General features: G+C 41.5%; 1 protein-coding gene across 3 annotated transcripts in view; it reads right to left on the bottom strand.

The window, feature by feature from the left end:
* The window catches only part of GMEB2 (glucocorticoid modulatory element binding protein 2), a 43014-nt gene that overhangs the window by 8232 nt on the left and 9831 nt on the right, over positions 1–24951 (bottom strand). Inside the window, exons 2-7 of one of the 3 annotated variants that reach the window (XM_060771891.2) lie at positions 20071–20251; positions 12750–12844; positions 11055–11182; positions 10447–10550; positions 6899–7056; positions 3173–3244 (exon numbers count right to left, since the gene is read on the bottom strand). In XM_060771891.2, the coding sequence (XP_060627874.2) occupies positions 3173–3244; positions 6899–7056; positions 10447–10550; positions 11055–11182; positions 12750–12844; positions 20071–20201 (688 nt within the window). In that variant the 5' untranslated portion in view covers positions 20202–20251. Of the gene's footprint in view, positions 1–3172; positions 3245–6898; positions 7057–10446; positions 10551–11054; positions 11183–12749; positions 12848–20070; positions 20252–24951 lie in introns of those variants that run through there. The other 2 variants (XM_060771890.2, XM_067468259.1) reach the window with 2 other exon arrangements.

The following is a 24951-nucleotide window of genomic DNA, read 5'->3' as shown; positions in this document are numbered from 1 at the left end:
TCTCCCACGAAAGGGACTCAAAGCAGCGTACATAAGACCACAACAGATACATAATACATAATCCAATCCAATAACCAGTTATTGGTATATACATAGCAAAAAAGTATAAAATACAGTAAAAACCATAGAAAAAGGAACTTCACATTTGCTACATATTCAGTTTACAGACTTTGTTCAGGAATCTTGCCACTGAAAGGCAAGTTAAAATCTTGGCAGTTTAAAAGCATAATTACTTTGTCTGGGTCACTATGGTTTTTCAAGGAATCTATAACGTGTGGTAGTAAGCTAGATATTAGTTCCTGGTAAAGTGTGTTACAGTTAAGTCGTAGCAGGATCAAGTGTGTGTTAAAGAAAAACCCTATGATGTTAATTATTATGTGCAGCTGGTAATGTAGGTCAGCCAGTATGTTTGGACCACACCCATGGATTTTAGAATACAGATTGGAGAAGCAATATGCTGTAATGCTGCTATGCTCAACAGCGATGCTCTTTGCAATGGTGGAATAGCTATTTACTCAAGGTTTATATTTTGCTCTCTCATTTGACTCAAGATGAAGAAGCCTTATTCTGTGTTACTTACAAGGAAAATGTGTTGGGACTCAGCCTGTGTGTGAACCTGAGCCTGAATCTCTGATTATATTGCCTAATGTTGATGCCAATGTTGATGGGCCTAGTTTGGATAGTGAGACTGAAGTGGTCAATGAGGACGAGGCTCAAGATGGAGACATTTTGGGCGGTAAAAATCCTACAGGCTTTAATTTAGAGGCTTCAAGGGAAAAGCCAAGTTCTCATGAGTGTTGCAACTCAGAGTAGGCTTCCCATCATCCTCTTCTGGCTCACAAGACCTGATCGGGTCAATGATAACAGCCACAACTTGGAGATAAGCCAGAACCGCAGGGAGGTTCAATGTTTACGTAGGTCCGAGAGAATCCGACAACTAAAACCAAAGATTAGAGTTAGCGGAATCAGCTTTTGGGATTTAAGAGTGCCCGTGAGGGGGGTTTCCTCAGACCAAGGATCGTTTAGTATCAAGTACAAACCTCCCGGGTTTTCCAGTTGTCTGGTCTCTAAGGGAATTTTTGGCTTCAAGTGAGATTAGCGAGGGCTAATCTGTTCATGGATTTCTATTGGGAGTTTTCTGGACATTACTGCTTTGGATTTTCTGCAAGCTTTCTGGACATTGCTGTTTCATTTTGGCTTTTTTACCTTTGGACTTCAATCTATTTTATATTCATCTATATAAATAAAATGTAATATTCGGTTGTGGGATTAACAGAACTCCAAAACCACTGGATGAATTGACACCAAATTTGGACACAAGACACCTAAGAACCCAATGTATGTCCTTCACTCAAAAAAATTGATTTTGTCATTTGGGAGTTGTAGTTGCTGGGATTTATAGTTCACCTACAATCACAGAGCATTCTGAACCCCACCAACGATAGAATTGGGTCAAACCTCTCACATAGAACCCCCATGTGGGCCACAGTAACGCGTGGCAGGGGACGGCTAGTCATTCAATAAAAAAGATTGTATTTTTTCCTAAATCAAGGTGTGGTGTATTAATGACAAGAGGGTCCTCTTTCTTGCTCTGGAGTGCAACAATATGTAAGTTTGTTGCACTGTTTGATTTTGCATGCAACACTGCAAGTTTATGCCTCTGCTGATAAAGGTTTTTCTGTTCCTTTTTTCCTCTTGCCTGTGTGTCTTTTGCATGGGACTTGGCTAAAATCTGCTTCTGTGCAACAAAGTGGACAGTGCAGAAGAATATGCGGGATGGAATCCAGATGTCCTGTGCTACAGGAACAAAGCCTCTTATTGCTTGGTAGACGGTTGAGTCTTCCTCATCCCACAACCCAACATATAAACTATAAAACACACTTTTTATGGGTAGTTCCAAAAATCCATATACAGTCCTTAATTATTCCAATTGCAGTCTGTTGTGGCTCAGTTTGATTCTGAGTCTGAACCTGAACCCTGTGGGTCTTGTGAGCCAGAGTTCGAAGAGGATGATGGGATTCAGATTTCTGGGCCTGTGTCTGTGCCTGTCTCGTCTGACAGGCACAGGAGAGACAAGTCAGTTCTCAAGGGAAAAGAATGCCAGTGAGCTAGATAATGGCCAGGTGGAGTTGTCTTCGCCTGCTCAGCCTTCCCACGGTGATTTGGTCCAGCTGGACCAAACTGATAAGGAGAGCACTGAATATAGTGAATTAATGAGCAGGCATGAACGCTTAGATTGGAGGATCAGGAGGAGTTCTCGCTTAGCTAGTAAGAAAGAAGCCAAGTCTGTCAAAGGTCAGCGCAATGCCTTCATGGTTGCTAAAGGTAAAGAGAAATTGTCAGTTCAACGTGGCTCTTTCCATGCAAGCTTCTATGGAATTAACCTTGGCTTTAAGCAGCACGCTTTTGGCTTCCTGAATCTGGGATTTTGGATCTTGTGTTTCACTGTTTTACCATGGACTCTTGTTTGATCATTGCCTAAAGGATTATGCTTCATGTTTTTGCCTATGGATCTTGGGAACTGTGTTTTTGCATTTAACCTTTGTCTATGGAACTTTGCATTGCTTCCTCTATGTTTTGACTTTGCTTTTCCTCAATAAACTTCAACATCTACAGCTCTGGTGTGGTGGTGTTTGGTAGCAAGGTGAAACTTACTCTGAGTTGCAACAGTCGCTCACACCCTGATGTAGAATAATGCTTACTTTCAAATTATGAAGCCTCTCTCTTTAACAAAAGTTGGACCATTTAAAAAATCTTACAAATTTGCTTTGAGAGGCATGTTAGACACCAAACAGAAATGTCCACGGTTGACAAGAACACATTGAGAAGAGCAGCAGGTTCATGGAAACCCTGTGTTAGAAGTCATTTCATATGGAGTCCAATCACTATAAGGATTTGTAGCAACTCTCCGGGATTTAGATAGCCCCCCCCCCCCCCCCCCGCTTTTATTTGTGCCTGAAATTGTTACAGATTTAATCTGGAACTCTCTATGCTAACTCAATGGTTTATCGCTGGAGCCATGGCCTATTACAGTTTAATATAAGGCGGCTTATGGAGATGCTTATTATTTTTCTCCTCACAAGCCTTTCAGATTGAAGCAGCAAACATGGAACAGAAATAGAGACACAGACTTTGCAGAAAGACAGACCCACATACACTTTCTGAGCATCACCTCCAATAGCTGTGGTCCAGTCGCTGGAATCCTCACACGTTTCTATGGTGATTGTGGCAGGAGATCCATTTACTGTGATGGAAACGAAACAAAAATTACCCATTTTTGGAGGGGCCAAAAGGGAGTGCAAGATATTCCATCGCTTATTGAATAGTCTCATTATAAAAAAGCTCTTAAGTTTTCTAGATTTGTTTTTTCTAGATTCCTATGATTACAAATACTGAGGAAACAAACCAATTCATGCTTTCAGTTCTAATGCAGACATTTATTTCCTGCCTTTAAAGGCCAATATTGATATCAAACAGAAGCCCTACAATGTTAGCATCATGTTTCTAGGGATTCTTTAAATGATTGTATTTGCTATCAGCAAAAATTACGGTTACCCTCAATAATGTCCTCAAGCAGTAAGCTGAAAGATCATAACTGACATCAGGACACCAGAAGCATTCTCTCCTGACGTTTTGCCCACATTTATGGCAGGCATCCTCAGAGGTTGTGAGGTATATTGGAAACGAGACAAGTGAGGTTTATATATCTGTTGAAGGTTCAGGGTGGGAGGAAGAACTCTTGTCTGTTGGAGTCAAGTGTGAATGTTGTAATTTATCACCTTGATTGGCACTGCAAAGCATTGCAGCTTCAAGGCCTGACCGCTTCCTGCCTGAGGGAATACTTTGTTGGGAGGTGTTAGCTGGCCCTGATTGTTTCATGTCTGGAATTTCCCTGTTTTCAGAGTGTTGTTCTTTATTTACTGTCCTGATTTTAGAGTTTTGTCATACTGGTAGCCAAATTTTGTTCATTTTCATGGTTTCCTCCTTTCTGTTGAAATTGTACACATGCTTGTGGATTTCCAGTATTTTAAAACACTAAAATTGTGACTGTAAATTAACAACAGCACCCTGAAAATTCCAGACATGAAGCAATCAGCACCAGCTAACACCTCCCAACAATGGATTCCCCCAGGCAGGAAACAAACAGGCTTTGAAGCGACAAGGTCATTTAATGCTAATCAAAGTGGCCATTTGCAACATTCACACTAACCTCAAGAGTTCTTTCTCCCACCCTGGACAGTATTCACAGATAGATAAACCTCACTTGCCTTATTTCCAATAGACCTCACAAACTCTGAGGATGCCTGCCATAGATGTGGGCAAAATATCAGGAGTGAATGCTTCTGGATCACGGCTGTACAGCCCGGAAAACTCACAGCAACCCAGTGATTCCAGCCATGAAAGCCTTCAACAACACAAAATCCAAATGCTAATCAAGGTCGTCAGTTGAAACATTCACACATAGCTCCAGCAGACAACAGTCCTTTGTCCCACCCTGGTCATTCCACAGATATATAAACCCTTTTTCCTAGTTCCAACAGACCTCACTACCTCTGAGGATGCTTGCCATAGATGCAGGCGAAACGTCAGGAAAGAATGCCTCTAGACCATGGCCATATAGCCCAAAAAAACCTACAACCCAGTGATTCCGGCCATGAAAGCCTTCGACAATACATCAAAATCCAAACACTTTTCCCAAATTTTTTTTTTTTTTTTTAGTATTTTAAGTGTTTTGATCTGCAACTAGAAAAGACCTACAGTTTTTCTAGGAGCATTTAAAGTTTCGTATATAAAAATGATTAAAAATTCAAATGGAGAATCCTTAAAATGACAATTCTGAAATTATTTATCCAGTAAACAGTTGCCAGTTTTGAAAGTTATCCCAATTAAAGGGAAGAGGAGATGAGCAGACTCCAACAACTGACTGGAAGAGTAAAGAGGACGAAAAAGTCAGGAGTATTTAAGGCTCAAAGAGAAAATGAAGATTACTAAAATCCCTTGCACTAATCTTTCACACTCCAAAGAGCTCCATGTGAACTGCTCTTGAAGCCACTGTGTGCTCAAGGCTTTCCATACATCATATGAAACACACTCTGGGATGATGGGTCAAATCAAACCTCCACAAAGATATTTAGTGCAAGGAAAATCTAGCCAACAGAGTCTTAGAAAGCACCTTAGGAAAGCAGCGTGGGATACTTAAAAGTTTCTCCTATTTTAAAGGGACGGCTTAGTCACACAAGGCTATAACAGTTAAGGAAGCAAAATATCTCAATGGGTTTAACGCAGAACTGACAAAGATTCTTCGAATTCCTTTCCTATGCCTCAGTTGCTGTTCTCTGTGACTGCAAAGGGATTTGTCTTCCATAACCTTCCCTCCGGTTTCTTTGGTTTTATCGACGACTGCTACAATCACAGAGAAAAGACAACACACCAAGTCCTGAACGGTTTGGGACCCACCTACCTGTGCGACCGTATCTCCATCTACGAACCCACGCAATCTCTTCGATCTTCCAGAGAGGCTCTTCTCTCACTCCCACCTGCATCTCAAGTGCAACTTGCGGGAACGAGAGAGAGGGCCTTCTCTGTGGTGGCCTCCCAGCTCTGGAACTCACTCCCCAGAAATATTAGGCAACCCCCCACGGTAGCAATCTTCAGGAGGAACCTGAAAACCTGGCTATTCCAATGTGCCTTCAGTGATTGAATGTAAGAAACTCCCTGACCAAACTTTGCACTAAACGTCCTTAGAGCACTTTATTTATAGTTTGTGCAATTGAATCCTCCCTCATTCTTGGATCCTCATCCTGATGATCTGCATCGTCCTATCTCCCAGAACTTTTAAAAATTTTTAGCCTTGAATGTGTCCCTGCCCAGTGAAATCCTATGTTTTTAATTGCATGTTTTATACTGCCTGTGTCGTTTATCATATTTCTTTGAATTTTATGTAGTTTATTTTCTGGTTATTGTTATGTTCTTGTATTACAATGTATGTACTGCACTGATGGGCTTGGCCTCATGTAAGCCGCACTGAGTCCCCCTGGGGGAGATGGAGCGGGATATAAATTAATAATAATAATAATTATTATTATTATTATTATTATTATTATTATTATTATTATTGGGTTCTACGGCAATTTGCCATTGTGGTGAAGCAACTTGAGCGTTGGAGGCGACTAGGGTTTGAATCCTTGCACAACCATGGAGACCCACTGGGTGTTCTTAGGCAAGTTACAGGTCTCCTTTTCTCAGCCTTCTTTACTCCAAGCTAAACATATCCAGCTCCCCAAGCTTCTCCTTGTAGGGCTTGGTTCCCAAATCTTTGATCCCTTGAGTTGCCTTCTCTGGACCCCTTCCATCTTGTTCGTCTTCTTCTTGAATTGCTTTGCCCAGAACTAGACACTTGGTTATTCCACGTGAGGTCTGACCAAAGCAGAAGACAGCAGAACTTTGACTCCCCTGAAGCTTGAACTATGCACCTATTGATCCATTGGCTTTTTTAGTTACAATTACAAGTACAATTTTTATTGAATGCTCAAAACTCAGAACAGGTAGAGACAGTTTGCTTGCTCTTAGGAGTTCTACACATGTAACTAAAATGTGTGTTTGGGTCCTCTCCAAAAATGGCAAGCACAGAACACTAGTATATGAAAAAGAAAGAATTTTACTCAAAGTAAGACCATGAGCCCATATAACCTATAATTTCTCTTCCATTACTACCAGTCTCTTTCCCACAGATGCTGATCCTTCTAATGAAATAAACTACAAACTTAGAGGAAGAGCATGATACTCCCCCCATCCCACCCCACCCCTGACCCTGGCATTATAATAGAAAGCTTTAACAACAGCTGAGAAAAAAGATTAAGCTTTCGCTTCTGACAGCTGCCCAACACAGTCTACACACCATCTGCAGAGGCAGGAGTGAGAGGGATGTACTCCGTTGAAGTCTGGCTCGACAGAGACACTCGGGCTCCAGTCAGGTCAATTTTAGTGCTGCGGCAGGTGTTGGAACACACTTTTGTGTGTTCATAGAAATCCAGCTTACCTGAATCCATAATCTTCCTAAAACACACAAAGTGGACATGAATGCCTATGCTTGACAACATTCTGGAAATGCACAACAGCAATGTATTCAAGGATGCACAAAGTCAATGCGACCCATTGGGCTCTAAAATGTTCCCCAAAAGAGAGAGAAAGAGAAAGAGGAGACCGAACATAATATGAAAACAGAAGTGATGTGATGTTTGTATGGAATTTTCCAGTATGGCAAATAGGTGAAGACAGAAGGAACTACAACTGGTTCCCTCTCTCTCCATAGTTGCCCATACCTGCTGTTTATTATACTGCCATATATACTAATTTATAAGTCGACCTCATGTACAGGGTAAGGCAGCATAACTTCCTTTTTTCAGTCGGTTAAAGACGTAGCGGAGCGCTAGTGGTCTCATTCGAGAGGCGGAAGTATAAAGTTTTGTCCTGACACAGTTCAGTCGGCATCATGTGTTGGAACAGTGAGGAGCGTGCTTTTGCCATTGAGGCCTACTTTTCGGGGGGATTTGGAGTGGTCGGCCCGCTCTCCAGATTAGGCCCCTTGTGATTTTTTTTCTATGGGGTTTTTTGAAATCTCGTGTTTATGTAAACCGTCCAAGGACCTTACAAGATTTGAAGACCAACATCCAGGATGAAATTGCCAACATAATGCCTGCTATGTTGGCAGGAGTCATGACAAACACCAGAAATCGGTTTACTCAGTGTATGGAGAATGGAGAATGGGGGATATCACCTACCTAATTTGATCTTCAAAACTACGTAAAACAAAACTTTAGGTATGCGCCTACATTATATTTTTTTTAAAAAAAATTCTGATTCATACAATGGGTTTATTAAGTTTTGAAAAAAGAAAGTAATGCTGCCTCACCCTGTATAAGTCTAGGGCAGGTTTGGGGGTCTACATTATGGGTCTTGATATGACCTATGGTTAAGTCAAGGGTTACCCTGTACAGAAAGAAAAGTACCAGTCACTGCTACCGTTTTCCTGCCCAAGCAATTAAAAAGGCTCATCCCTTCTCTACTCAGAGCAGGGGATTGTTCCTTTTTTGATAAAGGTATTTTATCTTATCCAAAAAGGAACCATCCCCTTCTGTGAATAAATTGGCGAAACATGAGAGGTTAGTGGGGAAGCCAAAAGAAGCAACAAACCACTCTGCTCTCTTAGTACTCCTTTGAGGAGTAGTGACAAAGAGCAGCTCCCACCATTTTCTCACCCAGGCATTCAAAAAGGCCAAAAGGGGTTTCATTTAGGTTCTCCTGGAGCAGATGAAGCTCTCAAGTTTTGCCACCCTATTCAGCTGATAATAATAATAATAATCATAATAATAATCATAATAAATAGTCGTGTCAGGAGCATCCTGTTGTGAGAGAATTGGCCGTTTGCAAGGACGTTGTCCAGGGACGCCCGGATGATTTTGATGTTTTATCATCCTTGTGGGAAGCTTCTCTCATGTCCCTGCATGAGGAGCTGGAGCTGATAGAGGGAGCTCATCCGCCTCTCCCCGGATTCGAACCTGCGACCTGTTGGTCTTCAGTCCGGCCGGCACAGGGTTTTAACCCACTGCGCCACCGGGGGCAATAATAGTAATAATAATAATAATAATAATAACAACAACAGTCCCAGACGCTTGGGAAGTGTTTGACCTGTGATTTTGTGATATGAAATCCAGCATATAGATCTCGTTTGCTGTGACATACTGTGCTTTTCTGTCAGTAAAATAATAATAATAATAATAATAATAATAATAATAATTCTATACTGCCCTATCTCTTCCAAAAGGGATTCAGGTCGGTGTACAATAAAAGATCGGCAAATATTCAATGCCTGAGAAACATAACATAATAAAGCACTTCAAATAATAAACAATCAAATAGACAACATCAAGATATACTTATAAAACAACTCAACAGCAGGTGTGAAATTTAAATATACATAGAATAATTGGGACACATTTCTCTAATAACTGTACTCTACTGCACATTTAAAATGAATCATACAGTTAACAACAGGCCATCCGGACGCAGGTAGGTACTAATCCTCCCCCCCCCCCCCCCCCCGTATTTCTGAGTACACAAATGAGTATTTAACAGCTTCTTGAAGGAGAGGAGGGAACAGTTTTCAGTTCTTTCGAGAGAGAGTTTCAGAGGCGGGGAGCAATCACAGAGAAGGCCCCGTGTCTTGTTCCCACCAGCCACAGGACCGAGAGAAGGGCCTCCTATGCAGAGTGGAGTGCTCGTGTTGGTTTATATGCAGGGAGGCAGTTTTTAAAATAGTCTGGGCCTGAACTATTTAGGGCTGTAAAAGTAATGACCAGCACTTTGTAATTAGCAAACGGCAGATTAGCAGCCAGTGGAGCTGCCACAACATGGGATGGTTTCCTTCTGATAAGAGTTACGACACAGTACTTACACCAAGGGTGTCAAACTCCTTTTCATCGAGGGCCACATCAGCCTGATGCCTCCCTTCAAAGGACCATGGAATCAATGGACGAAGAATCCATGGATACAGAGGGCCAAACATAATTTTTTATATTGTAGCTGGTACTCTAAGTTTTACCCAGTTTGTGTCTCCAGATGTTACTGAACGACAACTACCATCAGTTTTTATTATGGAGATAAATGGAATCGTAACCCAATAGCATCTGTGGCTCTGAGTTTGGGGAAAGGCTAAAGGGAATTTTAAAGTCAGACATTATATCCACTAGCTTTGTATCTAAATCCAAACCCTGCCATCCTGACTAAATGACAGCCTTCCAGATGTTACTTTATCACAGTTCCCATCAGCTCTAGACGTGATGTCAAATGATAAGAAATACAGGTGTTATGGTCCAGCATCTGGAGGAAGGCAACACAAAATTACCTGGCAAGCCAGATTTGGCCTGTGGGCCTTGAATTTGGCACATGTGACTTACACTGACCTGTCAAACGAGATTTTTTTTGGGGGGGGGGGGGGGTGATCTTTTGTCTAAAATATGTACAAATCTAGAAATTTTAGTCAAAAGATCACCCCCCCCCCCAATATCAATTGGAATACCCATGTATGAGTATATATACAGAAATTCCCATGAGAATACAGAAGACTCTTACTTAATAAGGATTTTATTTAGAGCAAGTATGAGCTGATAACCTCTAAGGCAGTGGTTCTCAACCTGGGGTCCCCAGATGTTTTTGGCCTTCAACTCCCAGAAATCCTAACAGCTGGTAAACTGGCTGGGATTTCTGGGAGTTGTAGGCCAAAAACATCTGGGGACCCCAGGTTGAGAACCACTGCTCTAAGGCTTGGTAAATCCTGAATGGATTAGAACATACACAGTTGACTAGATATCTTCCAAATATGAGTCTGCACACATGCATGAGCACACACACACATACACATTCCCCTCTACAAACCCAGAGGCTTACCTTAGCATGATCCCATTCATCCGGATTGCCCTCTTCCAGTCCTTTAATGTGGATTTGCCAGCCAAATGGACAAATTCCTTGGGACTTATCAAGTGGTTATCATACTGCAGGAAAAAGAGGTAAGATGAGCTATGAAGGGATGACAGCATGACAGAGAAGAACCAAACACCAACGGTGTAGTATTAGTGAGGCCGCAGACCATATTTTAGTTCTTGCGGACCACTGGTGGTCCACGGACCTCAGGTTGGGAACCACTGGTCTAAAAGGGACTAGTAAGTTCCTTCTTCCTTCCCTTTTCCCCCACTTTTAATAGTTATCAGTTTGGGGAAAAAATCAAGATGTATAACTGACCAGAGAGGTATATATTGGGATTAAAGATATGAGAATACAGAGGCTTTTTGGAACAGCCTCATTTGTGCAAGCTTCAGAATAAGCATATTGACAGAAAAATATGGGGTTCTTGTGCCGCAGTCCATGACAAGCGAGGTAGCTGAAAATACACAGTAGTGTATATACAAAACATTAAATTGTTTATAATTCTCCTATATGGAAAAGGTCTAAGCTATTTGAAGAGCAGGTATAAATAAAGATCTCCATCCTCATCTCACCTGGACACACTTCACATTGATTCCAGGGCAAACAAACTTCCGCCATATTAGATTGGCTTTGCTGTCTCCACAAGTGATGGGATAAACAATCTCAGCTTCCACACAGTCATCTCCTTCAGCCATCTTCACTTCAGGTAAAGCAATCAGATGGGATAATTATGTTTTAAAGAAACATTACAACCATGGATTACAGATGTATCAAAACATAGTTTTGAAAACAAATTACAAAAACATTCTTCCTTCCCGAACCCAAAGGCAAACTTTGTTGAAAAGCCAAAGAAGTATTAAAAGACAATCTTTTATTCTAAACTCTGATTAATTCAGTAAAACTGTCAGGTTTGACAATGTATTGTAATATAATATAGCTGAGTCATGCCCTGCTAATATGCTCTGGGGCAGAGAGTTCCACTGCTGAATGGCTCTCACAGTCAGGAAGTTCTTCCTCATGTTCAGATGGAATCTCCTTTCATCTCTGCTGATATTATCTTCATCTCTACTGATATTATTCTTGCTTAACTGTCAGATCTGAGTAATTTATGGAGGGAAGTCATCTTCTCCTTTTATTGAAAGCTGCAGTAGGAACAACCTGATCTTTTGTATGACAAAGGCAGAAAAAACGAAATGCAAAGATACAGAATGGGGGACGCCTGGCTTGAGAGCAGTACGTGTGAAAAAGATCTTGGAGTCCTCGTAGACAACAAGTTAAACATGAGCCAACAATGTGATGTGGCGGCAAAAAAAGCCAATGGGATTTTGGCCTGCATCAATAGGAGCATAGTGTCTAGGTCCAGGGAAGTAATGCTACCCATGCTCTATTCTGCCTTGGTTAGACCACACCTGGAATATTGTGTCCAATTCTGGGCACCACAATTCAAGAGAGATATTGACAAGCTGGAATGTGTTCAGAGGAGGGAGACTAAAATGATAAAAGGTCTGGAGAACAAGCCCTATGAGGAGCGGCTTAAGGAGCTGGGCGTGTTTAGCCTGAAGAAGAGAAGGCTGAGAGGAGATATGATAGCCATGTATAAATATGTGAGAGGAAGCCACAAGGAGGAGGAGGGAGCAAGCTTGTTTTCTGCTTCCCTGGAGACTAGGATGCAGAACAATGGCTTCAAACTACAAGAGAGGAGATTCCATCTGAACATGAGGAAGAACTTCCTGACTGTGAGAGCTGTTCAGCAGTGGAACTCTCTGCCCCGGAGTGTGGTGGAGGCTTTTAAACAGAGGCTGGATGGCCATCTGTCAGGGGTGATTTGAATGCAATATTCCTGCTTCTTGGCAGGGGGTTGGACTGGATGGCCCAGGAGGTCTCTTCCAACTCTTTGATTCTATGAAATACAAGGTATGGATAAGGAAACAAGCCAAACCCTTCTTGGGCTTCTAGAGAGCAAACCCTATACCTTATTTGTTGCCACAAGACATGCACACAATATCCAAGTTCCTGCACCTGAAATGTTATCCCTACATGTGAAGAAACCCCTTTGACACCCAAGAGGTCAGCCATATCGATATACTAAAACTTCTTTTTTCTTGGCCAAGAACACTTTTGCATAGATGGCCCCAGCTTCCCAACAGCCCAGCAAAGATGTCAACTTTTAAGCGCCCTGCTTTGTGCATGACCCCAGAGAACACAACTTGCTGATGCAAGTAACTGCATTGGGAGAGAGCTGTGCCTCTGCCATTCCCTGCACCTACCTAAAAGTGCTTCCTTCAGATGTGCAGAGGCTGTGAAAGCAGCAGCGGCTGCTGCAGCTGCATTTTCTGTCTCCAGAGTATCTTCATTTAGGTCACTGCTGGTAGGAGAGATGAACAGATAAAAATGTTATAAAGTTGCCCATTTTATAGTAAGCCAGACCTTGAAAAACTGCTTCTATAGCTCTTTTAATTCAAACCCAAAGACATACCATTAGAATCACAGAACTGGAAGGCATCACAAAGCCCATCCAGTTCAACCCTCTGCCATGCAGGGATACTATTTTTTATTTGTCGTGTCAGAGCAACCAGTCCATTATATTACATTTCTAACAGAACAAAGCAAACAAACAGACAAATACAAAACTTGTGAGTTTGCTAGTTGGTTAAATGTCTTTTGACCAGTATCTGGCCACTTGGAGTGCTTCCGGTGTTGCTGCAAGGAGGTCCTCCATGGTGCATGTAGCAGGGCTCAGGTTGCATTGCAGCAGGTGGTCTGTGGTTTGCTCCTCTCCACACTCGCATGTCGAGGATTCCACTTTGTAGCCCCATTTCTGAAGGTTGGCTCTGCATCTCGTGGTGCCAGAGCGCAGCCTGTTCAGTGCCTTCCAAGTCGCCCAGTCTTCTGGTATCAGCCATTGGTTGAGGTGCTGGGTTTGAGCCTGCCACTTTTGGACTCTCGCTTGCTGAGGTGTTCCAGCGAGTGTCTCTGTAGATCTTAGAAAACTCTTTCTAGATTTAAGTCGTTGACGTGCTGGCTGATACCCAAACAGGGATACTAAACTAAACCAGAGATATACCCATTCTACCTCTGATTAAAGACCTCCAAACACAATCCACCAAGATTCAGTTATTCTTCGTAATGTTAATGTGGAATCATTTCCTTCTAATTTCTCGTCCTTGTAATTTCATGTAATTTGTTCACCTCATTACCCAATAAGTTACCCACTGGCCAAACCTAAAATGTATTCACCTAAATAGTTTTAATACTGAAGTCATTGATCTAAATGTGACGGTTGGTGATTCTCAGAATATTTACCATAGTTTTATTTATTTATTTATTTATTTATTTATTTATTTATTTATTTACAGTATTTGTAGCCCGCCTTTCTCAGCTCTAAGGCGACTCAAGGCGGCCCCCAGAGTTGGCAGAATTTGATGCCATACATTCATAAAAATACAATTAAAACATTCAGCATAATATTATAAATACCATATAAAAAGAATTAAAAACATATAATCACCAGTGTCGTCCTGTTAAAATCATTATCCAGCTTTTCCACATAATCACCAGACAATTGAATACATTTCTGCCAACAATGAACAAGTTTTCTGAAGCCGTCACGGAAGAAGTCAACAATCTGTTTCCGCAACCCATTATGCACAGATCTTCCAATAGCCAAGCAAAGCAATAATATGACCCACACATTCTTGTGAAATGCCGCTTATGCTTGAAATTTCTCTCTGAGTGATAAGATGATCATCCTGAATCAATCTGTCAACATTTTGCTTGTGAAACTCAGTGGTTGCTGCCACAGGACGTCCAACTCTTTGTTTGTCACGCAAGTCAGATGTTCCCACCTCAACATCTTTAAACTTACTCGCCCAACGACACACAGTACTGACATCAACACAATCACCATAAAAAGCTTGCATTCTCTGATGAATCTCTTTTGGGGTGACACCTTCTGCTGTCAAGAATTCAATGACTACACGTTACTTAAGTCGTATTGACTGTCTGCGCAGGGTTCCATATTTTGCACTTTAACAACACAACCATTCAATGCTAAGGCCTCCCGCCAAAATGGAACTGTAGAGGAGAGTCTACTGAACAATCCAGTACCTGCCGCATACCAATACTGCCATCTGTTGAGGAGTTACGAAGCTGGAGACATTACTTTTCATTCAACCCTCGTATCTAAATCTTATTAAATTCTATCTACGCTTCTGAAAGTAATGATTGTGAAAAAAGATCTTTAGGTTGAATCTCTTTTCTCGTAATTTGAGTCTATTGGTCTGTCTGGCAGGTTCCCTTGTGTAAGAAACAGGAAGGGAACTTGGCTGTTTGAAGCAAAAGAGTTTCAACACATGGTTGAGTATCCAGATCAGCTCTACATTTTTATTTTTATTTAAAGTGGGAAGAAGTGAAGAAGAGGCATCAAATAGAACTGAGACAGCATCACGCAGCAGTGTGGATATATTCTTCGCTGTCTTTGCTTCGTAGTTTTTCTTCTCTTCCTCTCATTCTCTATAAAGGCAATGCTAGTTTTTGGTAGCGCAGGCACATCGAAGGAGAGGGCAATTACTCAGACGAATCCACCTAATCCTATCTGCAAGAAGCAGTTTGTCGGGGCTGTTTCCATGACAAAACCCGTGGGTGGCAGCACTGCTCAGGGTTTTGCAAGGAAGTCACGCCTGGAAGTTTCTCCCCAGGAAGATTCATTAAGCGGACAAGCAGAAGATGGAAACAAGCAGCTGGCTTGCTTCTGTTACTAAAATTGAGGAAACTGTCTCTGGAACAGTGCGGAAGGAACTACAGTCAAAGCCTATAAGGCAGCGTTTCTCAACCTAGGGGTCGGGACCCCGGATGGATCGTGAGGGGGTGTCAGAGGGGTCGCCAAAGGCCATCAGAAAACACAGTATTTTCTGTTGGTCATGGGGGTTCTGTGTGGAAAGTTTGGCCCAATTCTATCATTGGTGGGGCTCAGAATGTGTTGGGGTTCAGCCTGGGTGTGAACCTGAACCTGCTTCTCTGATTGTATTTCCTGATGCTGCTGAAAATGTCTTTTCTGATGCTAATGAAAATGCTGATTCTGAGGTCAGTGTAGAAGAAACTCCTGCAGGCTTGGAAGGCTTGGAAAGTGAAAGTACACATTCTCATGAGAATGTTTCAGAGCCAAGTGGTGATAGCTCTCCAGAGAAGCTAACACCTGGAATCCTTAATGAGGATAGAAGAGGACAGATTTGGAAAAACAGGAGTGAATGGCAGAGTCTGCGAAGGTCAACCAGATTAAAAGAAAAAGAAACAAGGGCTTCAAAGCCTGGAGGCGTGTCATGAAACAGTTCCCTCGGTTTTAAGTGCCTCAGGCCGGGCTGACTCTTTAGATCAGGCATCGTTTTAGACTGAGGCATTACCTTGGCAGATCTCCCGTTTCCCGTGGCCTTCATCCCAAGAGCCTTCTAGTGCTCCAAGTACGGTTAGTGGATTGCTAACAGGTTCCAGGATTTTATAGTGTTGCTTTTGGTTTTTGATCTAGTTCATGGATTGCTGATTTTTACTGTGGCTTTTTGACTTTGCATTATCCTCTATTTTATAACCATTTTTCATCAATAAAAAGGGATTGTTTTTTCTCACAGTCGTGTGGTGGATTGGGGTCTTAGGGTCTCGTTTCCTGCTCTGAGTTGCAACAGAATGCTCTTTGATTGTAGATAAACTATAAATTTCAGCAACTACAACTCCCAAATGTCAATGTCTATTTTCCCCAAACTCCACCAGTGTTCACATTTGAGCATATTGAGTATTCATGCTAAGTTTGGTCAAATCCATCATGGTTTGAGTCCACAGTGCTCTCTGGATGTAGGTGAACTACAACTCCAACACTCAAGGTCAATGCCCACCAAATCCTATCAGTACTTTTTGTTGGTCATGGTAGTTCTGTGTGCCAAGTTTGGTTCAATTCAGTCGTTGGTGGAGTTCAGAATGCTCTTTGATTGTAGGTTAACTATAAATCCCAGCAACTACAACTCCCAAATGACAATATCAATCCCTCCCAAGCCAGTGTTCAAATTTGGGCGTATTTGGTATTTGTGCCAAATTTGTTCCAGTGAATGAAAGTATTCCGAACGTATTCTCCCCTATGAACCATCAAGATTATTAAGATCATCTGGAGAGGCCCTGCTCTCGGTCCCACCGGTCTCACAAGCACGTCTGTTGGGGACGAGGGACAGGGCCTTCTCGGTGGTGGCCCCGCGACTCTGGAACTCTCTCCCACTGGAGACCAGAACCGCCCCGTCTATCCTGACATTTGGGAAACAGATGAAGACGTGGTTATGGAGACAGGCATTTGATGAGTGAGCCAACACCCTGAGATATGGATGGAAGACGATGTATAATCGATTTTAGTATGACGACTGACTATTGTAGTTTTGAATATAATTGTTGTTTTAATGTGTTATTGTAATATGAATTACGTTGTTTTACTGATTGTATGTGATTTTATGGTTGGAAACCGGTCTGAGTCCCTCAAAAGAGGTGAGAAGGTCGGTATATAAAACTTTTAAATAAATAAATATAAATAAATAGATAAAGTACATCCTGCATATCAGATGTTTACATTACGATCCATAACAGTAGCCAAACTATAGTTGTGAAATAGCAACAAAAATAATTTTATGATTGGGGGGTCACCACCACATGAGGAACTGTATTAAGGGGTCGGGCATTAGGAAGGCTGAGAACCACTGCTTTAAGGCAATGACCATGGTTCTATGCAATGACAGCGAAGGAATTAGAACAAGAAATACAAAACCATGATTTGAAGGGAGCACCTGAACCCTTTGTTGCAGCATCTACAGCTGTTGCTAGTCTGTTTCCAGGCACAACATAAATACACATGAATACATATTTAAGGTATTTATATTCTTATGTTATGATTTTGAAGGCCTTATACAGTAGGCCTGCACCATCTGCAGGCTCACAGCCAGGAGACTCAGTCCACTGAGGATTCAAATAGACACAATAGTGCACATTTGAATCTGCATTGGGAAGCGTGCCAAGCATCAATTTCTGCCTTTGAGGCAAAGAGTTCCTTTGCAAAGCAGAAGTGGCCAGCTGGCAGGGCTGCTACCATTTTTAATAGGGACTGATAAGCCTTGCCTCACACTCTGTTTCTAATCCGATTGCAGCAAACAGCTACACCGTAAAGGTTTTACGCTGCATATTCTCATTTCCCTTTCCAAAAACAGGCAATTACAGTAAGTCTCATTAGTGGCTTTTGAGTTATAAAACAAAGTACATATATAAGCTGAGTTTCTCAGCCCTTTTTTAAAACTGAAAAGGTCTCCCTCAGCTTATACCCAAGTCAAGGTTATTTTTTATTTTACTTTGTTATTGTTGTTGTTGTTGTTATTATTAAATTTATTATTTTACTCTATTTATTTATATTATTATTACAATTATTATTTTACTCTACATATTATTGTTTATTGTTTTACTCTATGTATTATTATTACATTTATTATTTTACTCTATTTATTTATATTATTATTACATTTATTATTTTACTCTATGTATTATTGGAGCCCCCGGTGGCGCAGTGGGTTAAAGCACTGAGCTGCTGAGCTTGTTGATCGAAAGGTCGCAGGTTCGATTCTGGGGAGCGGCATGAGCTTCCGCTGTCAGCCCTAGCTTCTGCCAAGCTAGCAGTTCAAAAACATGCAAATGTGAGTAGATCAATAGGTACCGCTCCGGCAGGAAGGTAACGGCGCTCAATGCAGTCATGCCGGCTACATAACCTTGGAGGTATCTATGGACAACGCTGGCTCTTTGGCTTAGAAATGGAGATGAGCACCACACCCCAGAGTCAAACATGACTGGACTTAATGTCAGGGGACAACCTTAACTTATGTATTATTATGTTTATTATTTTACTCTATGTATTACTATTACATTTATTATTTTACTCTATCACTGTTATGATTGCATCTATAATATTTTACTCTATTATTATTATTTTATTACATTTATTATTTTATTTTATTCTATTTATTATTTGAAAGACAACAAGATTATTACACAGCAAACAAGATTACTCTGCTGGCTGTTGTATTGGATCACACGTCGGACACTTCCAAAGTGTCTAGGACTGTGTGATGTATCAGCGAATAATGTGCGCAGATCCCAGTAGGGTGGCCTTCTGCAGCTGGCAGATGATAATTTTGTCAGCGCCGATTGTGTGTAAGTGCAGGCCAGTGTCTTTACACACTGCACCCAGTGTGCCAATCAAACTATTTATGTGTTCTATTTATTATTAGATATATTATTTTACTTTATTATTGTTGTTATTACATTTATTATTTTACTCTTAATTATTTTCATTATACTTATTATTTTACTCTATTATTACTGTTACTACGTTTCCATTATTTTACTATTATTATTATTATAATTCTTTATTATTATTGGAAGGATACTTAAGCACATTTACATTTTAGAAGGTTAGAATAATGGTTGAATCAGAGTTGGAGAGTCTTTTCTTAAATTACAGTTTTATGAAAAAATTCAAAAACATTTAACCTATTGATACTTCAATTAATGTAATTTTATTGGTATCTATTTTTATTTCGAAATTTACCAGTAGTATCTGCATTTCCCACCATAGAATCATAGAATCATAGAGTTGGAAGAGACCTCATGGGCCATCCAGTCCAACCCCATTCTGACAAGAAGCAGGAATATTGCATTCAAATCACCCCTGACAGATGGCCATCCAGCCTCTGCTTAAAAGCTTCCAAAGAAGGAGCCTCCACCACACTCCGGGACAGAGAGTTCCACTGCTGAACGGCTCTCACAGTCAGGAAGTTCTTCCTCATGTTCAGATGGAATTTCCTCTCTTGTAGTTTGAAGCCACTGTTCCGCGTCCTAGTCTCCATGGAAGCAGAAAACAAGCTTGCTCCCTCCTCCCTGTGGCTTCCTCTCACATATTTATACATGGTTATCATATCCCCTCTCAGCCTTCTCTTCTTCAGGCTAAACATGCCTAGCTCCTTAAGCCGCTCCTCATAGGGCTTGTTCTCCAGACCTTTTATCATTTTAGTCGCTCTCCTCTGGACACATTCCAGCTTGTCAATATCTCTCTTGAATTGTGGTGCCCAGAATTGGACACAATTGCACACCCTTAGCTTATCCTCGAGACAATATGTTTTCCCAAGTTTTTTGTGGTAAAATTGGGTGCCTCTGCTTATATTTGGGCTGGCTTATACTCGAATTAGAAAACTTGACACAATTAATTTGCATATATAAGTTTGAACCCATCTCCTGGCATCATAATTCTGGTGACAATGTGCTGTTTATGTGCTAAATCACTGTCTATGGAAGCTATCACCTATGAAACGCTTTAAAGAATGCTTCTTTATTTTGGGAAGATAAGCTCATCTGTTGGGTGTCATCGGTGTTCCCATTGAGATTTGCTTCCTATTCTTAGCCCAACACCAAATACATACTTCTTCAGGGAATCATATACAAGAAAAGGCGCTCTCTCGTCTCTCTTCCTACAGTGTATTCATGGCATAATTGTTCAGAAGTTTAGGTATCTTCTTTGCTTACCTGTGCTGGGACAGATTGGTGGTGACTAGCACCGTTTTCACCTCTTCGACACCACTGCCATCCACCATATTGTCTGGAGTGGTCACCACCACCACTTCCTCCATGTGGACACTCACATCCGGGGTTGCCATTGTGCAAAAGGAGAGTGCAGCAATGCCAGATGACGGTGGAAGCCCTCACCCTGTTGAAAAAAGGAAAAGTGTTACCTCTCTGCAAATCTGGTCAGAAAAATGCTTGAATTTATTCATAAGTGTTTACAGTCAGCAGAATTCTTTTTAAAATACAAGTAAATTATTTTAGCTACACCACAATAGATTTCACAGCAGAGGAAGGAGACAAAACATTTGTTATCCCTACCCTCAGAACAACAAGGGCAGAGACCAAAACCAGCTTTCCCATATGGTTTGTTCTTATGTTTTTATTTTGGTTGGTGTGTTGCAAAGTTTGGAAATGACTGTTTTGCATACAAATTCCAAATCCATCTAACAGCACAACTATCAGCTGAGGTCTTTCAATACAGGAGAGGTAAGAAATACCTTAATACATGAGTAAACAAAAAGTAACCTTTCTAAGACAGCCAGCATGGTATAGTGGTTTAAGCACTGACCTATGACTCTGGGGACTGGTTCAAATCCCTCCTTAGCCATGGAAACCCACTGGGTCAACACGGGCAAGTCACATCTTCTTAGCCTCAGAACAAATCCCGCCAAGAAAACCTCATGAGATTTGTTCTGAGGTGAAGAGAATGCTTTAGGGTCATCACAAGTCATACATTATTTGAAAGCACACAACTGACACAAACACAACTTTTCCAAGGTCTGCTTTTTTGTAAGTACTTGATGCAAAGCTAATTTTATCTGTGTCCTGTTGTTGTGCTCGAAGCAAAATTTCTTTTGCTTCAGTACTATTAAGATTTTTGGATGATTTTGAAACTAATGTATCACAAAAACACAGAGTGAAAAATAAAAACTCAAGAAAGAGGTCACAGTTGCTGATCACAGTTGAGTATCCTTGTGGAGAGAAGAAGTGGAGTATAAATAATAATAATAATAATAATAATAATAATAATAGCTAACACGATATGAGTATTTAAAGATAGACCTGCAAAGACTCTGGCACAAACAAGTCAAGGTGGTCCCAGTGGCAGGCATGTAGCCGGGGGGGGGGGGGGGGGGGGGCTTGAGGGGCTTCAGCCCGCCCCCCGCCCCCCGAAATTCTCATGGTGGTTCGCGAAAAGGCCTTATTTAAAACTCTAAAAACAATGACAATAAACAATGTTATGTTTATTCATATCATGATCTGATCACCATACTCCATATATCCCATATGCATGGGGGTATTGGGGTAATGATACAAAAGGTTTGCTAGGCTAGACCCTCTTTCACTCAGACTCAGCCCCCCCCCCCCCCGAAACTCAGCCCGCCCAAACCCCCCGAAAAAAATTTAGCACCCCCCTCCGAAACGAAATCCTGGCTACGGGCCTGCCCAGTGGTGATCAGCACACTGGGTGCAGTGCCTAAAGACCTTGGCCTGCACTAAAAAACAATTGGTGCTGACAAAATTACCATCTGCCAGATGCAAAAGGCCACCCTGCTTGGATTGCACACATTATTCACCGATACATCACACAGTCCTAGACACTTGGGAAGTGTCCGATGTGTGATCCAATACAACAACCAGCAGAGTGTCTGCTGCGAACTCATCTTGTTGTGTTTAATAATAATAATAATAATAATAATAATAATAATAGTAATAGCTTACACGATATAAGTATTTAAAGACAGACCTGCAAAGACTCTGGCACAAGCCAGTCAAGGTGGTTCCAGTGGTGATCGGCACACTGGGTACAGTCCCTAAAGACCTGGCCTGCACTAAAAAACAATCTGCGCTGATAAAATTACTGTCTGTCAGCTGCAAAAGGTCACCCTGCTTGGATTTGCATACATTATTCACTGATACATCACACAGTCCTAGACACTTGGGAAGTGTCCGACGTGTGATCCAATACAAAAGCCAGCATAGTGATCTTGTTTGCTGTGTATTAATCTTGTTGTGTATCAAATAATAATAAATAATGATCATCTGTTTCAGTAAGTTGCTGAGAGATTGCTAAAGAGACATTCTTTTTTAATGCAAATATATACTAACTGTCTCTGTCAGTCAGCATCTTGGAAGAACTAAATCCTGATAAGCAAGGACCTGTAAAATATCCACTGATAGCAAAGCAGCCAAGTTGTTTATGAGACATTGGTTGTCAATGTTTGTCATCAAGTTGACTTGAACTTATGGTACTTTAGGCTATAAAACCTCCAAAACTCAGGTTATCAACGGTCTACTTAGGTCTTCCAATCTCTGGGCTTTGGCTTTCTTGATTGATTCAATCTAGCTGCAGTGCAGCCTCTCTTTTCCTACTTACTGCCCACCACTTTGTCAAATATTAGCATCTTAATACATCTTAATGCCAAATATTAGCATCTTAATATATCTTAATAACCCAATGTGTTACATCATTGCACGATATGTCCAAAAGTGGACAGCACCAGTCTAGTTATCTTTGCTTCTGATGACTTACAAAATAATAATAATAATAATAATAATTATTATTATTATTATTATTATTATTATCTTTATTTATACCCTGCAAAATCTCCCGAGGGACTCGATGTGGCTTACAATGGCCAACGCCGCCAACAAACAACATACAAATATAACAGTAAAACTCATAAGCAAATAATAAAATATCAAGCAAAACAATAAAACTCTAAAAACAATGACACCATGACACATTTAAAAACCTAAAGGCCGGGCCAAGTGTAATGGATAAAATTAAAAGTGCTGAACTTGACAGGAGGTATGTAGAGGTTTTTGGAGGTAGGTACAATGTGCGGACAATCCTAGTCTCTAATAAAGTGCATTTTGGGACATGATGCCGGGAGTTTCCTAATCTGGAAAGGCACACTGGAACAGCCAGGTCTTCAGGCTCTTCCTAAAGATTGCCAACGTTGGGGCTTGTCTGATGTCCTTGGGAAGAGAGTTCCAGAATCGAGGGGCCACCACAGAGAAGGCCCTGTCCCTTGTCCCCACCAAACGCGCTTGCGACGCAGGTGGGATCGTGAGCAGGGCCTCTCCAGATGATCGAAGGGAACGTGTGGGTTCATATATGGAGATGCGGTTACGCAGGTAGGCAGGTCCCAAACCGTTTAGGGCTTTGTAGGTAAGCACCTGCACCTTGAATTTGGACCGGAAGATGAACGGCAGCCAATAGAGCTCCTTAAACAGGAGGGTTGACCTCTCTCTGTAAGGTGCGCCAGTTAACAGCCTGGCCGCCGACCATAATGGAAGGCAATACAGGGAGAAGGCAACACTCCATACATACTATAGAGGCTATTTTTCTCTAGCTGGCACCCCAGCTTGGAAAAGAAAGACAAAAGCAAAACCTCCTCTGAACAATTAGCAGACATTTTAGATGACTTTTAAAAAATTCTAAATTAATATGGTAGTTTTTACTTTGTTCCTATCCCCTGAAACTAGATGACTCAATGTCCTTGAGAGAGAGAAAAGACACCACCCAGGATGCCGCTCTGGAGCTAAAATTTAAATTAGCCACCCAACTAGAAAGCTCATCTTTTCTCATATAAGATCCCTTTTGTGAAATTAATCACAGTCAAGAATTTTCAGAGTGCAAAGCTCCGGCATGAATGTGTGTTGATCAGGTGTTTACAAAAAGGTGTGAAGAGGTTTGGTATAAGACTGCGTCCCCCTTTGAGCATTCTCCGCCTCAGTGGGAGCAAATCCTGAAGACAGAAGAAGCTCACTCGTGCTCCACCTGGCTCCTCTGTGCTGCCATCTGCCTTTTTAAAAATAATCCAGGTTGTCCTGGAATGATGCTATTCCACAACAAGCAGCATGAATCAGTGGAGGTTTGACAAAGACCTAACCCCGTGCCACTGCCAGCTGTCACTGCATCCTCAGCTGCAGAGGATGGAGTATAAGTGGACCTAACACAATGGTTCTGTTGTGGAGGAAAAACAATTTCTAAGCTAATTTCTAAAATAATCTAATAATGTCTAAGTGCTTGAAATCTCCTGCTCCCAATGGAGTGACATCAAATATTTAGAAGGCAGGCCCCATTATGAGGCGAGTGTTGTTTTGGCTTAGCACGCAAAGCTGTCTTCTACGGGAAGGAAGACTGGTAGTTTACATAAAGCAGTGCTCCACACTCTGGCTGCAAGTGGTTCTCAAAGATGCTAGTAGCTAGGAATAGTTTAATTGAAAGTGGCATGGACTGAAACTGTGCATTTCTGCATAGAAAATATGTGGTCTACAGATTTCAGAAGCTTGTATATTCTGGGATATTCAAAAGATGCACCTATCTCCATGCAGTCACCTATATGGTGTTGTTTGTATGGGCATCTGTGTGTTGATACAGAAGAACCGGAATGAACTCTTAGACCTAAAATGATCAAGGGTCTGGAGAACAAGCCCTATGAGGAGCGGCTTAAGGAGCTGGGCATGTTTAGCCTGAAGAAGAGAAGGCTGAGAGGAGATATGATAGCCATGTATAAATATGTGAGAGGAAGCCACAGGGAGGAGGGAGCAAGCTTGTTTTCTGCTTCCTTGGAGACTAGGACGCGGAACAATGGCTTCAAACTACAAGAAAGGAGATTCCATCTGAACATGAGGAAGAACTTCCTGACTGTGAGAGCCTTCAGCTTTGGAACTCTCTGCCCCGGAGTGTGGTGGAGGCTCCTTCTTTGGAAGCTTTTAAACAGGGGCTGGATGGCCATCTGTCAGGGGTGATTTGAATGCAATATTCCTGCTTCTTGGCAGGGGGTTGGACTGGATGGCCCATGAGGTCTCTTCCAACTCTTTGATTCTATG

Source organism: Anolis sagrei, chromosome 4, assembly GCF_037176765.1.
Source record: "Anolis sagrei isolate rAnoSag1 chromosome 4, rAnoSag1.mat, whole genome shotgun sequence".
In the NCBI taxonomy this organism is placed as follows: domain Eukaryota; kingdom Metazoa; phylum Chordata; class Lepidosauria; order Squamata; family Dactyloidae; genus Anolis; species Anolis sagrei.
This window is presented reverse-complemented; position numbering and strand designations above follow the sequence as displayed.